This window comes from Ranitomeya imitator, chromosome 1 (assembly GCF_032444005.1).
Source record: "Ranitomeya imitator isolate aRanImi1 chromosome 1, aRanImi1.pri, whole genome shotgun sequence".
Lineage (NCBI taxonomy): Eukaryota > Metazoa > Chordata > Amphibia > Anura > Dendrobatidae > Ranitomeya > Ranitomeya imitator.
In genome coordinates this window covers 994,111,846-994,129,880 of record NC_091282.1, presented here as the reverse complement: position 1 = coordinate 994,129,880, position 18,035 = coordinate 994,111,846, and the positions used below count along the sequence as shown (strand labels likewise).

The window sequence follows — 18,035 nt, the reverse complement described above, 5'->3', positions numbered from 1 at the left end:
CTACAAGTTGCATTTCTGAAAATGAACGCATGCAGTAAAAAAACGCATGCGTTGCAAAACGCGACCAAATGCGTACAAACAAAAACGCATGCGTTTTCAATGTTAAATATAGGGGAAAAAAACGCATGCGTTTTTTTGAAAAAAAAAAAAACGCTGCAGACAAAAACGCAAGTGTGAAACCACCCTAAGGGGTACTTCCGTCTGTCCTTCTGTCACGGTTATTCGTTCGCTGATTGGTCTCGGCAGCTGCCTGTCATGGCTGCCGCGACCAATCAGTGATGGGCACAGTCCGATTAGTTCCTTCCCTACTCCCCTGCAGTCACTGCCCGGCGCCTGCTCCGTAATCCCCTCCAGTCACCGCTCACACAGGGTTAATGGCAGCGGTAACGGCCCGCGGTGTAACGCGCTCCGTTACCGCTGCTATTAACCCTGTGTGTCCCCAACTATTTACTATTGATGCTGCCTATGCGGCATCAATAGTAAAAATATGTCATGTTAAAAATAATTAAAAAAACCAAAACCTGCTATACTCACCCTCCGCCGCCTTTCTCGCTCCTCGCCACGCTCCCGGGACCGATCCATTGCAAGCGGCAGCTTCCGGTGAGGTCCCGTCCCAGGGCTGGTGTGCAACAAGGACCTGCCATGACGTCACGGTCATGTGACCGCGACGTCATCATAGGTCCTGCTCACACCAGCCCTGGGACTTCCGAGCTGCCGCTTGCAATGGAGCGATCCAGGGAGCGTGGAGAGGAGCGGGAAAGGCGGCGGATGGTAAGTATAGCAGGACTTCAACGGGCTATAGGTGAGTATATGTTTATTTTTTTTTTAAGTCTCTATACTACGTGGCTCTGTGCTGGCCAATATACTATGTGACTGGGCAATATACTACGTGGCTGGGCAATATACTACGTGGCTGGGCAATATACTACGTGGCTGGGCAATATACTACGTGGTTGGGCAATATACTACGTGGCTGGGCAATATACTACGTGGCTCTGCTATATACTATGTGGCTGGGTAATATACTATGTGACTGGGCAATATACCGTACTACGTGGGCTGTGCTATATACTATGTGGCTGGGCAATACGTGGCCAGGCAATATACTATGTGACTGGGCAATATACTACATGGCTCTGCTATATACTATGTGGCCGGGCAATATACCGTACTACGTGGGCTGTGCTATATACTATGTGGATGGGCAATACGTGACTGGGCAATATACTACGTGGCTGGGCAATATACTACGATACTACGTGGCTGGGCAATATAATATGTGACTGGGCAATATACTACTATACTAAGTGGCTGGGCAATATACTACGTAACTGGGCAATATACTACGTGACTGAGCAATATACTACGTGACTGGGCAATATACTACGTGACTGGGCAATATACTACGTGACTGCGCAATATACTACGTAACTGGGCAATATACTACATGACTGGGCAATATACTACGTAACTGGGCAATATACTACGTGGCTGGGCAATATACTACTATACTATGTGACTGCGCAATATACTACGTGACTGGGCAATATACTACGTGACTGGGCAATATACTATGTGGACATGCATATTCTAGAATACCGATGCGGTAGAATCGGGCAACCATCTAGTAATAAATAATCCTCTAAAATACAACTTGTGTAATAATTCTGCACACAGTGTAAATCGGAGTATGCATAGTTAAAAAACACGGAATCAGTCGTCGGATTCCATCATTTGACGGATCTGGCACCCATAGGCTTCCATTTGAGCAAACAACGGACGGCGACGGATCTGTTGCTGTCCGATTTTGGACATACACAAAAAAACATTACTTTTTCCGTTGTCTCCAGCCACTGGACAAACAATTTTCGACGGATGAAACGTGAGACCATCAGTCGCAATCCGTCGCTAATACAAGTCTATGAGAAAAAAATGGATCCGGTGGCATCAGTTGCCGGATTCGTTTTTTCAAAATTCGACGGATTGCGACTGATAGCAACAAACTGATGTGTGAAAGGAGCCTTAACCTGTCAATTTTATTTTGAGGTGATTGCTGTAAAACCTAAGCAACAATGACAGAATTTTGTTTTCCTTTTATTATATACTATAGTTCTTGGAGGATGGGTATGAAAAATAACAGTGAAAAAAAAACTAAAAATGACTGTGTAGCATACGGTAAGTACTTTATACATACCGGTTTTTGAAAAGAGTAAGATCGCCACCTATTGACATATCAGTAAACCACATTGGCATATTTAGTTGGAAATGTTCAAATGTTTTGTTCCCTAGAAGAAAACTTATCGTGTATGGGCCCAGGGAGAAGAAGAAAGCTAAATAAATAAATATAAAACCTGCACTGCTAATGTATCCTGACATAAATAATGTCCTGCAAAGGCTATAGCCAACACATGATTTTATTCATGCGAGATTTTTTTTTTTAATTCCTCACCCTGGAGTCATAAACAATAATAATTTTATTTTAATAATTTTTTATTTATATATATAGTATATAGCGGCAACATATTCCGCAGCACTTTACATTATAGATATATATATAGTTTTATAGTAGGGGTACCCCCTTTAATATATATATAGATCAGATATAGATCAGGCTAGGTTCACACTTGCAGGCTCCATCACAATTTTTCTGTAAAAATGATAGCCGCTATAACAGAAACCAAACAAACCCTATTGTAGTCAATTGGGTTCCCTGGGCACGTTTGAATTACTTTTATCTCTTTAAAGAACCTTTATTTATTTTGAATTGTTTTACTCACATAAAAGGGTTGTCTGGTTTTCAGTTTTAAAACGCCATAGGCCCAGAGACATAAAAAGATAAAATTTGCATTGACTCACCCTTGCTAGATCTAGTGCTGCCTCTCTGCTGTTTGGCTGCAGTGGTGACATTATGTTGGCTGCAAAGCTGCTGAGCCCAGTGACTGGTAACAGTGCTATAGACGTGATGTCACCGCTGCAGCTAGTCAACAAAGACCAGAGTAGTACAGCAGAGAGGGCTTTCATTGCAGTGTAGACAATGTCAGGAGCAATGTGAAGTTCTAACACCTATTATGCTGGCAGAATTCTGGTGACAAGTAACCACATACTCAAAAAAAAACTAAAAGGCAAGTTACAGAGCATGAGAATCATGAAAGCTCCTGGTCATATTAGGCAGGTATTTGTTTTACCTTTTTATACGGGACAACGGAAACAATACCATGCTTTTCTAAAGGCTTTGCTTGAAAGGACAGGTCAGCGGGCGATTTTTAGGCTTTCTAGCTTAATAAAATAACTTGACTAACAGTCGATTGCTTATACGTAGGCTTGAGAAAAGCTCACCGAAACGTTGCCATTTTGGGTAATTAAATAGCCACATTTTTTCACCCTGAACTGGTGTGCTGCCTTAGTTTTTTGTCTGTATATGGAGGTTTGGTCATTGCCTTGGAGGCACGGCACCCAGGAACGCTGCTTTTCTTTTTTCTTTTCTTCACATAGTATCTTAATCCTATTTCAATTCTACAAATCCTTGAGAGTATTGAAATAAAGCGAATATGAAATATATTTTTCATTTGAATTTTTTTTATTCAATTTATTTAAAAAAGACAATAAAAATAGATCTGTATAAATAGTGGTATAAATAATCTGTTATAAAATAGAATTGTTCATATCTGCATGAGGTATTCTATTTTTCTGCTCCATCATGCAGGAAACATGATTGCTTCAAGCAGCACCCAAAAGACCCCATTCACTGTGGCTATGTTCCCACGATGAGAATTTGGTGAGTTTTTGATGTTACAGATTTTTTGTGGGATTTATGCAACTATTAGGTAAATTAGGATACTTTTTTATTGAGTATTTACATACATTTTTATCCCTTTTTGACAGTGCGTTTTTTTCTCTCTTTTTGATATGCCATGTTTTAAATACAGCTTCATTGTTTATGATATTTCTGGTTATTTGCCAAAAACTTTATTGTTACAAACGTGTGAAATACATGCATTTTTTTTTACTTGCAGCTTTTCTGCATCTAAGGCACTTCTATGAGGAAAATGTGCACATAAAGCTCAGCGTATCCGCAAGAAAAATTGACATTAGATCTCTATAAATCTCATTCACTTTGCTGGGACTGTAAGATGCTGCATTTTTCTGTGCAGAGAAAATATGCAGCATCAAAAACTCACTAATAAATCATTGTGGGAACTTAATAATACCGTAATAATTTTATTTCTATAGCGCCAACATATTCCGCAGCACTTTACATTTTAGAGGGGACTTGTGCCGACAATAAAAGACATTACAGCATAACAATCACAGAACACAACAGATACCAAGAGGAAAGAGGGCCCTGCTCGCAAGCTTACAATCTATGAGGAAATAGGGGGACACGAAAGGAACCTAATGCCGTCTGTTGTGTTTTTGACATGATGTCTCTCATTTTACTGCACAGCATTCTGCACTTTTTCTTCCAGTAAAAATGCCTGAATCTCTGATGGAGCCTCATAATAGAGGGGACGGCGCAGATGTGAATAGAGGATTAGCAGATGTACAGTATGTCTATATCTCATTAATTTGTTTTCTTTTAATTCTATCTTCAGAAAGTGGTGGAATTAAATGAATAAACTCAAGGATGTTCAAGAGCAGACCTCTGTCGAATGGGTTGTAAAATTTTCCTTCCTCGTCCATGAGATAAAGGTACTTCTTTGCATTCATTCTCTCATTTGTTGTTATGTTTGTGGCTGCCATGTATAGCTGTAAATATAAAATCGCATATTCTATCTTAATAAATCACCATTCTTATCCTGATGCTGTTTGCTGAGCTGCTAAGGCCTCCACTGATCCCAACAACAGGTACGGTTTCGTGAGGGCTGCTGGTCACTCTCCGATTAAATAACTAGACGCTATGGAAAAGATCTAGTGTCTATAGTAGATCATGTTAACCTACTGGAAAGTTCCTGATTTATCTGCCTCTGTATTAGTGCACCAGACCAGTTAACTCCCTTAATGGGATAATGGAAATTATCATTGACTCTTAAGCCAGCTTTCTGACAAAAAACATAAAGGGCCCGAATCATTATAACCGACGTTTTGTAAGTCAGTCTTAATAAAGGGTGTGCAGGAGTAAGAGGCACCTAATTCATTAAGAAGCGCACACCGCTTAATGAATTAGACAAATCTTATTAGTGGCATGCGATTCCATCTACCTCACAAGCATTGTTATTCCAGTCAGAGACTGGTGCAAGATTTCTGACATAGGTTATGCCACAACTTTTGATGAAATCCTTGGGTGGGCTTCACCATGCTCTTCCAACTTTGGCGGAGCTGGGTGAAACTGGCTCGAAAGCGTCAAAAGTTGCAATTTTTTTTAGGCACCTTTGTGTTGTGGAAAATTTTGCAATGTTTACAGGTGTTTTGTGCCTTTATGCTGGCTAAAACATCTTCATGAATTAATCCCATAATTTGTATGCACGCCAAATTTCAGTTTGTGAGGCACAGATAGCATGGACCTCCTAAATTTGCAAATTGTCTCTTCAGAGAGGAAGAGGCCTAGAACTCTAGTGCCACCTATTGGAAGTAGCAATCCTAACAGTCAATGTCGACCCTTTAAGGAGCCTCCTAAATTTAGCACATCTAATGGGCTATATACATTGGCTGATTTCAGGCCATTAATGACTGCTGATGGACTATCTTACAGTTGTTTGGCACTACTATGATTGTTTTGTCCCATTAATACAATGTGTTATCGGCAGCGTGTGTCCTGTTTACATGTTGCGCTGTGCTGTAAATAATGATGATTTTTATGTCTGCATAAAAATCCAATCACCCACAAAACTAGTAAAATGCTTGAGTGATTGTAGGCATGTTAACCACTGCAGATAATTGAGAATGAACATTCCTGTAAAAGCTTGTTTGCTGATTATTGGCTCGGAGTAAAAGGGTCTTTACTTCCATGGGCTATGCTCAAGGCTGGCATAAAAAAGCCTTGATAAAAGTCTTGATAAATCCCCCCTTAATGTTCTCTTTTTAATTGTTTTAATTACTATAAAAAAAACCTCAACGTATTTGCCATAATGTCTGGAATCTGACAAATACTTACACATATTCCAGTCATCATGGCCGAAATAAAACCAATGATGGAAAGGAAGAGGAAACCAAATCCAATTAATAGACTCCGACCTTCGACTTGAAACCAGTTCCAACACAGGTAGATACCGAGGAGGCAGTTGATGCACATGGTGAACAGAAATCCGACAAAATGTGTTCTGTAAAGTGAATACTCCAGATTAATGACAAGTATTAGAATTGCTTGTAAGATCTGCTATAAATCACTTTCTGATATACAGAGGACAAACCTCTTTTCTGGTCCTCTGGGGTCTTACATAAAACTTAAAGGAAACGCAGCTCAGGAATGTAAAATAAGCGCTTCCTGCATTAGCATTACTCGGACTGAGAAATCAATGTAGGAAGTTGAAGATTTATTGAGTTTCATACTCCAAACCTCACTGTTTAATGTGAATGAAAGAACATCCAAACCTATTGCGCTGACCGACATCATTGTAGACGTAAGGACAGTAGTGATCGAAATGCGACACACAGCGGTTTGTCACGCGACAGTGCTTTGAACGCAACGGCTTCACAAGATGGCAGGTATGACACAATCTGCTCAGAGGGTTTTTACCATTTCTCCAGTCATTAAAATTGATAGCCTAAAAGGAAACATTATGCGTTATTACAATTCATCAGTTGATTTCTAACATTGAATGTCACATTGGTGCAGGATAAAATTTTTTTTTTTCAAATAGATACGTTATTCTTTACTAAAACAGTTATCTGATGTTTTGTGATAGAAAAAAAAATATCTAATTTTCAAACGTCACAGATCGCCCAGTTTCCATCGCTGTGGCATGATGTGAGACGTTCATGTTTTCCCCTTACACTGTGACACTCCAGCACAGCGTCAGATGGCAGGCAGTATCGCGTAGGAAGGGACTGGTTGTTTGGCTCATTTCATTAGCTAAGCAGCCCTGTTCTAGGTCATTGCTGATGTGGAAAATGTTGATAATCAAAGGTTTGGTGCTCATTTTATTTCAGGGACAAACTGGCTCACTGGAGAACAAGAGAATCACCCATGGGCCCTGGGATCACCTTCAGGGGAGTCCATATGGTTGGACTTCGTAGCTGCTATGGGGCCCCGGAGTACAGTAGAACAAGATGAGTCCAACAATGTTTGGCCTATTCCATCCCCAACCCAAAATAAACAAGAAGGCCAAGTATGTACACAATGTGTGGCGGATTTTGAAAAATGTTTGTGTCTTGGCATTTAGGCAGCTGTTAGGCCTCATTCAGTCAGTTTATTTGATATACAAGAAACACGGACTGACTTTCATCAGTTTGGTCAGAGTTTCATCAGTTTTTCACTGATCAGAAGATGAAAAGTTTCTCCACTTTCTCATGTCAGTGAAAAATGGACAGAATACAGATGGCATCTGAATGCTATCAGATTTTTCACTGACCCATAGATTACATTGTCGATTCTGATCCAAAACTAGGATGAATATATTGGATATGTCTCCATGATGCTGCTAGGACCACTCGGCATGAGGAAAAAATGTGAACAGCCCCATTTATTGTCATAGGTACAAGTATTAGCTGTGAAAAAAATGCATATCAATGGTACGTGAAAAAAACTGATGTGTGAATGAGCCCTTACTATGACAAAGCACTCATGCTTTTGAGTGAGTACTCTCTTGAAAGGCGAATGCTGTCCGAGATATCTGTGTACATCCTGTAAAATACATTATCAATGTAGTTTATGCTGTAAACGCTGGTTGAGCCTTAGATAATTGTCCAGTTTTCCTCCTCCCTCATCCTAACGCCGGCCCTGCTATGGCATCAACCTGAAATTTGGAGGTATAGTGGGCTACAGTCCCAGGAATGCATGCACAAAGATGGTGTGTTGATTTGGTTGAGGCTTTAATTTTTGTGCCTTCAAGCAGCGTAACAGTCAAGCTTGCAGAATGTTCCTGGTATTATGCAATTGCTAGATCAGTGCCTCAGTATATACATTAGGTGTAATCACCACAAGCTGCTGTTACATGGTTGTAAGGCTGGTTTCCCACATGTATGTGTGCTATATGTTATTTTTGTGGATAGATCACTGATCAGTTACAAACAATTGTCTTTTCAAAAACTTTTTTTAATTTTATTTTTTATGCGGATACGATTGGGTCACCCATAGCATTCAGTGCATATGTTGCACACTTCTGAGGTGCCTCTCCTGAGACGATGCTTCCTAGTTTTTGCAGCGGTTTTCTGTTGCATCATTAGAAATTAATTTACTAATGGCTTGATAATTGATAATAGCAAAATCTTCAGGTCATTAATAATAGGTAAGCCAATTAATTTATAAGAATACTGTGACAGTTAGAAAGTAGCATAACAGTGGACACATGACCATGTGTGACTTCAGTCTAAGGTCTGTCCCACACGTCCAGATAATTCCGGTACCGGAAAAATCGGTACCGGAGTTATTCGTGTCCGTGTGTCCATGAGCTCACGTAGGCCATCCGTGTGGCACACGTGCGGCACACGTGTGCCGCCTGTGTGCCGACTGGGTACCACACGGAGCGTGCAGGAGACAGCGCTAGAGATAAGCGCTGTCCCCTGCATCTGGTGCTGAAGCCGCCATTCATATCTTCTCTCCAGCAGCGTTCGCTGGAAAGAAGATATGAAAAATCCTTTTTTTTTTTTTCGTGTTTAAAATCCCTGTCCCCACCCCCCTCCCACCTCCTGTGCGCCCGCCCACTGTTAATAAAATACTCACCCGGCTCCCTCGAAGCGTCCTCTCCGCGCCGCACCTTCTCCTGTATGAGCGGTCACGTGGTGCCGCCGATTACAGTCATGAATATGCGGCTCCACCCCTATGGGAGGTGGAGCCGCATATTCCTGACTGTAATCGGCGGCACCACATGACCACTCATACAGGAGAAGCTGGTGCTGAGAGGAAGCTGCGAGGGAGCCGGATGAGTATTTTATTAACAGCAGGCGGGCGCACAGGGAGTGGGAGGGGGGTGGGTACAGGGATCTTTATTTTAAACACGAAAAAGAAAAAAAAGGATTTTTCATATCTTCTTTCCAGCGAACGCTGCTGGAGAGAAGATATGAATGGCGGCTTCAGCACCACGCTGGGGGGACAGCGCTTACTGTAGCGCTGTCTCCTGCACGGCACATGGACTGCACACGGACAGCGTCCGTGTGCGGTACGTGTTTTACACGGACCCATTGACTTTAATGGGTCCGTGTAATCCGTGCGCTCCCACGAACACTGACATGTCTCCGTGTTTTGCACACGGACACACGGTCCGTGAAAACACGCTGACATGTGCAGAGACACATTGATTTAAATGTGTCTACGTGAGTCAGTGTCTCCGGTACGTGAGGAAACTGTCACCTCACGTACCGGAGCCACTGACGTGTGAAACCGGCCTAAGGCCTTATTCAGATGCCCGTTTTTACCATGTATATGAAAAATTTGTGTTTTTCATCAGTGTTTGGTCAGTAAGTCCTTTTTACCATCAGTGTTTCATCAGTGATTTTCTGGTATGCAAAAAAATGAAATCCATACTTTAGATAAATTTTTGTGTTGCAAGGTATATATTAAAGTACATTATGGTTATTCAATCAGTGCATTAAAAAGACTCAATTTCCCCAGTGATGATTATGTGCCCTGCTCGGAGTTCTATGTGCCAGAACATAGAGTCACGCTGTAGAAGCAGCCTTGTATTCCAAGGCAAGAATGGCTGTTTGTCAGGGTGCTAAGATGCTGGACACAGGACAGACAGCTAATTGCCCCAACTGCTGCATTTTTGAAGGGTGTTTTCTCTGCTTAGCTAACCCTTTTATTATATACCTTCCAGCTTGTGAAAATGTGCTTATCAATGAATAAATGAATCATTCCCATGCAATACCTTTCGTAATGGATTAGTTTATTACATTTATCTGTGTTGCCCCAATGGTATAGACCAATAATACAGCACCTGCCTGACAGCATAGTGATACTCTTCAGTGTCCTGAGGAAGGAAGCCAGGATCAATCAAGGAAGCTTTTAAGAAAAAGATCCACATCAATAAATTGCTGGACAAGAAAATGATATGCCACTCCCAGAAGGCATTGTATAAGACGGGCAGAATCTGTACACAGGCAGAGAACAAGAAACTGTGTTTAGTCAGCATTCTTCTGAAATACATTAATCTCTAAAAAGACATGGGATATGCTACATAATTAGGAGAAAACTCAACTGCAACTATGTCAGGGTACATTTGTTTAAAGGAAATCTGTCACCAGGTTTTTGCTGCCTAATCTGAAAACAACATAATGCAGACAGAAATTCTGATTCCAGTGATGTTTCATTTACTGAGCTGCTTGCTGTAGTTTTGATAAAATAATTGCTTTATCACCAGGAGATTATCACTAGAGGATTACTTAACCAGCCACCAGGTAGTCTAGCCACGCCCCCACTACTGATTGGCAGCTTTCTGTTTATGCACAGTGTACACAGAAATCTGCCAATCAGTGATGGGGGATGGGTGATACACAGCTCATCATTCAGAGAACTGGCAGATGTGCATCAGATAAAACTGTGATAATATAAAAAATACACAGCAGTTCAGTAAGTGATACATTGGAATCAGGGTCTCAGCCCTGTAACCATGCTATTCTCAGATTGGTTAGCAAAAACAGTGACAGATTACTTTAAACACCTTAAGGACAATCACTGTTACATGTACAGTGCAAGTTAATAATGAGTGTATGGAGCAGGCTCAAGGGGTGTGCCAGTCCCATACCTGGAAAATAATAGCTGTTACACATAGCCAGGCCTGCCTCTAAAAGCCACTAATGTCGCTGTCAATCTCAGACTGAGACATTAACAGCACACTGACATTGGTGCACGGCATTCTAGCCTCCCATCGGTGCCCCCGGGAAGCTATTGTGGGGCGCAGGTGGATTGTTATGACAATCTGGGGTCTGTTGAAGACCTCCGTGTCTGTTAACATTGAGCTCCTTAGAAATACAGCCTGTGGCTGGGCTTGAAAGGAGATCTTGGTTTTTGCTATATACAGCAACTCTGTCATATTGCTGTGTATAGTACAAGTGAATTGATGATCACAGGTTCAAGTGCCCTAAAGTGATTGGACTAACAAACAGTAGAAAAAGAAAAGTTCTAAAAAATATGAAAAAAATCCATAAAAGTTTGAATCACCTCCTTTTTCCTCATTACAATTAAAGATAAGAAAAAAAATAAAATAAATACACATATACAGTACAGACCTAAAGTTTGGACACACCTCATTTAAAGATTTTTCTGCATTTTCATGACTATGAAAATTGTACATTCACACTGAAGGCATCAAAACTATGAATTAACACATGTGGAATTATATACTTAACAAAAAAGTGTGAAACAACTGAAAATATGTCTAACTGTATATTCTAGGTTCTTCAAAGTAGCCACCTTTTGCTTTGATGACTGCTTTGCACACTCTTGGCATTTTCTTGATGAGCTTCAAGAGGTAGTCACCGGGAATGGTTTTCACTTCACAGGTGTGCCCTGTCAGCTTTAATAAATGGGATTTCTTGCCTTATAAATGGGTTGGGACCATCAGTTGTGTTGTGCAGAAGTCTGGTGGAGACACAGCTGATAGTCCTACTGAATAGACTGTTAGAATTTGTATTATGGCAAGAAAAAAGCAGCTAAGTAAAGAAAAACGAGTGGCCATCATTACTTTAAGAAATGAAGGTCAGTCAGTCCAAAAAATTGGGCAAACTTTGAAAGTGTCCCCAAGTGCAGTGGCAAAAACCATCATTTTGCCAGATCCGTTTCAAATTAGTTCATAGGAACGTTTTTTCTGTCAGGCGAAAAAACGCCAAGCGAGAGTTCCAGCAATAAACGGATGAAACTGACATGTGAAATTATGGATCCGGGCTCCGAATCCGGTTTTCCATGCATTCTCCTTACAATCGTGCATACAATCATCTCTCTCTCTTTTTCTCAGGAACAGGAAGTCCAAACTCTCTCCCCAGGTTCATTAAAAAAAAACGGATCCAGCAAAAAACCGGATCCGTTGCATCAGTTTTTCACAATTTGCAACGGATCCGTTTTTTTACAAATTTGCCGGATCATGCCTGATGGCAAAAACCTGATGTGTGAAAGTAGCCTAGAGCTCCTCCTCACTTGCGAGAAATACGTGCGCGTCTCGCAGGTTAAAACCCTGCTCTGGCGCCGGCACTCCAGAGCGGAGCGTGCAGCAATACATGGAGCTGCATGCTCCACTCTGGAGAGCAGGCGCAGACCTGCGGATACGGACATGCGGCGCGTCTTTTCAGAATGCAGCATGTCCTTACAATGCTCAAACAACGCATGAACAACGCAGGTGACCTGCCAGTGACCTCAGGTGCAGATTTGGTGCAGATTTTTTGCTCAGGATTTGACACAGGTAAAATCTGCACCAATTCTGCACCTGAGGTCACTGCAGGTCACCGGCGTTTTTGATGCGTTTTTCATGCGGATTTGTGTGTGTTTTTGTAAGCTAAATAAAGTTATACAAAAAAAAAGAATTGTGATGTCATTTCTTGTCCAACCTCTCCATTTACATACTCCATTGAAGAATAATGTTTACACACACACAGCTAGATAGATATGATAGATAGCTATCTATCGTATCCATCTATCGTATCTATCATATCTATCTATCTATCTATCTATCTATCATATCCATCTATCGTATAGCTAGATAGATACGATAGAGGAATCACACATCTTAATACCCGGCACTGCCACCGGCACTCGGGAGCGGAGCGTGCTGTTGCATGTATTTCTATGCAGCCGCACGCTCCGGTTCCGAGTGACGGGTATTAAGATGCGAGACTCATCCGAGTTTCTTGCATGTGTGATTCCGGCCCTAAATAAAGACACATACACCCATGAAATCTGCGTTATGCCGGGGTCACACTCGCGAGAAACTCACACAAGGGTCTCGCTTCAATATCCGGTACTGCCGCGGGTACTCGGGACCAGAGTGTGCGGCTGCATGTATTTCTATGAAACTGAATGCTCCGGTCCTGAGTGCCCGCGGCAGTGCTTTGGATATTTACCCCGGCCTTAAATGCAATATATTTAATTAAAAAAAAAATCTGAAAAAAAAAATGGCGTGGGCTCCCGCACAAGTTTCTGCACCAGAGAGGGAAAGCCAGCGACTGGGGGGTCTGATATTTGTAGCCTGGGAAGGGGTTAATACCCATGGAGCTTCCCAGGCTATGAATAGCCCGCAACTGTCTGCGTAGCCTTTACTGGCTATAAAAATAGGGGGACCCCCCAAAAAAAAGATGTGGGGTCCCCCTATAATTTATAGCCAGAAAGGCTACGCAGACAGCTGCGGGCTGATATTCATAGCCTAGAGAGGGGCCATGGATATTGGCCCCCCCGGCTACAAATACCGGGCCAAATACCAGCCCCCAGCCGCCCCAGAAATGGCGCATCTATAGTGGTGGGATATGAGGTAATAAGGGGTTAATGTCACCTTGCTAATATAAGGTGACATTAAGCCCGGATAATTATGGAGAGGCATCAATAAGACGCCTATCCATTACTAATCCTATTGTAGTGTAAATTTTAAAAAAAATAAAGACAGAGCCAGAAAAAAGTATTTTATTATTCTTAATTTCACCACACTTACCATACATGAGCACCTGCAAAAAAAGTAAAAATAATAAACCAACCGTATACTTACTTTCCGCCGTAGTCCGATTAATAACGAATGTCCCACGATGATCTCCCCCTATAGAACAGTGACATCGGGTGATGTCACTGCTCTATAGGCCCTCCAGTGACACACTGACAGGAGACAATGGCTCCTGCAGTGTATCACTGAGGTTACCTTAGTTCAGAGTCTCACTTTAAGGAATTAAGGAATTTTCCCACACAGCAGTGCCACAAGTGAGACTAGAGGTGAGCGCGGGTAGGGTGATAGACTGAGACCAGGGAGGAGATGTAGGGTGGAGCTGAGCCATGGAGTGCTTTGTGGGTGAGGGTAATAAGTTTGTACAGGATTCTGGAGTGGATGGGTAACCAGTGTAATGACTGGCACAAGGTAGAGGCATCGGAATAACGGTTGGTGATAACTGTTTAAATTTAATTCTAAATTATTTTGACTCTTTCCTGACATGGCCATTTTTATTTTTGCGTTCTTGCTTTTTCATCTTCTTCTGAGAGCCATACATTTTTTTTATTTTTCGATTGATGTATCTATATGAGTGCTAGTTCTTTTGCAGGATGAGTTGTACTTTTGAACTACACCATTAATTTTATCATGTGATGTACTGGAAACAAATTCCAAGTGCAGCAAAATTGCAAAAAATGTGCAATTACAAAAACGTGTTTTGTTCTTAAATTTATGATGTTCACTGTATGGTAAAAATGACATGGCAATATGATTCTACAGATCAGTATTAGGGAAATACCAAACATACATAGTTCTTTTTACTTAAGTGGCGACAAAAAAATTCAAAAATTTGTAAGAAAAAATTTGTTTAGCCTTTTTTCGAGACCCGTAACATTTTACATTTTCAGGATATGGGGTTTAGTTTTTGTGCCCTGAGCTGACGTTTTTATTGATACCACTTTGGGGTAGATATCATGTAACTGTATGTCACATGTTAATGAGGGGTTAAAACACAATACAGACACTGTAGGGCACAACTGTTAAAATAACATTACCTTAAAAATGTATGTGGGGTAGCCCCAAAGGAATAGATTGCCATAAAAGAAGAGTATGGGGGCCTTCGATTTGCCTGGACGACCACAAAGCCATGAACTGCAAAGAAAAGTCAATTATCTTCATTAAAGGGAAACTTTCATGATAATCTGTCATGATAATCAACTCTACTCCTCCCAAAAAACCTCCTTATATGATCATGCAGCTCTTTGAAAGATGAGCTAATTTGTTCCTTTTATTAAAAAAAAAATAAAACCACGGGCTGAACTACTATTGAATGTGCATGAACGGAGCTCCTCCTTAGCCTTTGCCTTCTCTGCTCTATACCCTACCTAGTTGTGTACTCAATTCAGTGAGTCATCAATCAAGCAGGAAAGCCTTTGCCAGCTGCCTCATCCTCCTAGCTAGACTTGGCCTGTTCCCTTATGCCTAGGCTTGGCCTGCTGCCCAATGGATTAGTCTGCTGCCTCATGCCTTTGGGTCAATGTCTCGTGTGTTGAGACATTACTTTTCGTTCCTGGATCATGAAGGATTGCATGAGACTGATGTGGCACAATCAGACACTGAGGAGTGTCCAACCAATCTATACCCTTCAATATGGGTTAATTTGTTTGCTATCCTCTGTCGACGAAATATCTGTATGAGAAATAGGATAGGAAAATATGTTGAAGTCTGTCAAAGTCCTGTCAATGAGCAAACTGAAACAAAATCTGGAGAGAGCAGTTAATGTTCTTAATTTGGAGTCAGAGAACGTGCTAGTCTGCTCTAATGCTGATGAGTGGAGGAATCAATGGATGAATTAAAGCTTCTTACAGTCAAGCACTTTTTCTGAAGGTTATCCTTGGTAAGATAAATAACTTTTGGAAAAACTGAAGTAAGACTGTTCTCACCGTTACGCAAGAATAAGATGAGAAATCCATTAGGTGTTTTTTTTTATTTTACTTTTTACTACAATTTGGGACTTGTCAAATAAATATTCTAAAAAAAGGTTGTCTCCCTGTGTCACATGCTTGTGTAAGGAGTATACTAAGGGTACTCTTGTACATATAGTCATTTGTCCAGTTTCCTTCTTCGTGGTTCTGCATCTTAAATGTTATGTATAATCGTCATTCAGTTGGATTTTCGCTGTCTTTTTCCAGAGAATAAATTGGATATGAGTTTGGATTTGTCTGCCGATCTCCATGACTGAATTGTGTTAAAGTAATGAATTAGATCTATTAAAACATCAAATATAGTCTCTTAATTATCTCTTAATGTATACCTTATTTTTCAGAATATAAGAAACTCCGGATTATAAGACGGCCCCCAAATTTTGAGGAAAAAAATAGGATTTTTTTTTTTTAATAAAATGGTGATGCTTCTTATAATCCATGCATCTTATTGCTTACTGGGGTGGTGGCTGCGGTGAAGCAGGGTCCCATGGTCGCTGCTGGAGGAGGCAAGATGGAATGGGGGATGTTCCAATCTGTGGCACGCCGCTTCCCAGTAACAAACACTGTTACGTTACAGCTTTTTTCAACACCTGCATAAAACTTACTTACAGTGATACATATGCCCAGAGGCTGCCCCCTGCTGTCAGCTGCAATCTGGGAGTGAATCCAGGCAACTGTTTATTACACCAAAGAGTCACCACAGTTCTCACTGAAATTGATAACGTGTTCATGTCGCATAGTAAAAAAAACACATACTGGGTCCTCCAAATAGAAAGATGCACTCTGTTCCAGGTACCTGCTGTGGCATTAGCTGAGGGTGTCTCCGGTGCTACGGGGGTGTCCGGCACTGCTGGCGATGCCTGGCAGTGCCACAGGGGTGTCTGGTGCCGTGGGGGGTGTCATGCGCTGCCGGGGTGTCGGGCGGTGCTGCCTGGTGGTGCTCATGCTGGTCTCCAGTGGAGCCCCCGGCAGTTCCATGGGTTTCTTCCTGTGCGGTGGACTCCGGGAAAATGGCTGCCAGGGGCTGCGCATGCTTAGATGGAGATCTCAGTACCGAGATCTCGGTAGATGCGATTTCAGCGCTGAAATCTCATCTCCTGGGATCTCGATGCCGAGATCTCCATCTGCGCATGCGCCGTCCCTGGCAGCCATTTTCCCGGAGTCCACCGCACAGGAAGAAACCCATGGAACTGCCGGGGGCTCCACTGGAGACCAGCATGAGCACCACCAGGCAGCACCACCCGACACCCCCGCAGTGCAGGACACCCCCCATGGCGCCGGACACCCCATGGCACCGTCGGGCACTGGCAGCAGTGCCAGACATGCCCTCATCCAGCCTGTGGCCTGCAGCAACGCTACTGGGTAAGGTATATTCGCATTATAAGACACACCCCCAAATATGGGGGGGAAAAAGTGCATCTTATATTCCGAAAAATACGGTATTTCTGATTATTGTCTGTTTGTTGTGGGAGACTTTGTGTGTACCCAGCTTTAGAACACATGCATGCTGTAGTACGGGTTTCTACTGTTGCTATCTACCACACAGCAACATTTTCTGATTGACGAGGGTCTAACCTCGGTAGACCTCTGCACTGTTTATATAATTATTGGCCAATTTGTATTCTATATTCTTTCATATTTAAGGTCTTTACTAGCTAGCCAAGAAGTGGAGTATTTCATTGCATGCGATGGAGCACTGTCCAGCATAAAAATGTTTTTCTTCAAAGATGCAGAGTTTTTCTTTTATCAATTGTTGACGAAAGTGTCTTCTAAAAGACGGAAGTAGGTTTGGAAGTTAATTTTACGTCCATCTTCAACCCCCAAAAAGGTCCACCTAGCTTATCTTTAATAATACCAGCCCACAGCAGTACCCCTCCTCCACCTTACTGCCTTCTGAGTTGAAGCAGATGTCTGTGGCGATTACGGATCTAGCCATGAGCCCATCAATCTGGTCCATCAAGACTCACTGGCATTGCTGACACATCTCCGTCTACAATTTGGGAAGCACATATATGTGTAATCAGAGGTGTGTTTATACAACATGGGGTCAGACTGAAGAAAGAGACAAATGGAGACTTCTTCCTTTCTGTATCAATTAATAAAATCTTGAAACCCGCAATGAACAAACCCCTACAGATGACCTTGAAAATTTGTTTCTTAGACTTTGAGAAGCATTACGTGCCCTTCTTTACAAAAATGCGAAAGGGTTTCTTGCCAGATGTAAAAAACACTTATGAATGTCAACAAAAGTAGTAAACTGCTGGCGAGAGCACTGAGATTTCAAAGAACAAAAACATACATCTCTGAGATTACTACTCCCTCCTCTACACGTGTACGA

The 18,035-nt window shown here is 41.9% G+C and overlaps 1 protein-coding gene across 3 annotated transcripts in view; it reads right to left on the bottom strand.

Moving 5' to 3' along the window:
• Nucleotides 1–3,587: 3,587 nt before the first annotated feature.
• LOC138656729 (uncharacterized) overlaps nt 3,588–18,035 on the bottom strand; it is a 166,410-nt gene continuing 151,962 nt past the window's right edge. For 2 of the 3 annotated variants that reach the window (XM_069743927.1, XM_069743928.1), the window contains 5 exons: nt 14,768–14,864; nt 10,032–10,184; nt 6,529–6,701; nt 6,092–6,257; nt 3,589–4,746 (listed from right to left, as the gene is read on the bottom strand). In XM_069743927.1, coding sequence (XP_069600028.1) covers nt 4,552–4,746; nt 6,092–6,257; nt 6,529–6,701; nt 10,032–10,184; nt 14,768–14,864 — 784 coding nt within the window. In that variant the 3' untranslated portion in view covers nt 3,589–4,551. Of the gene's footprint in view, nt 4,747–6,091; nt 6,258–6,528; nt 6,702–10,031; nt 10,185–14,767; nt 14,865–18,035 lie in introns of all 3 variants that reach the window. The other variant, XM_069743929.1, reaches the window with a different exon arrangement.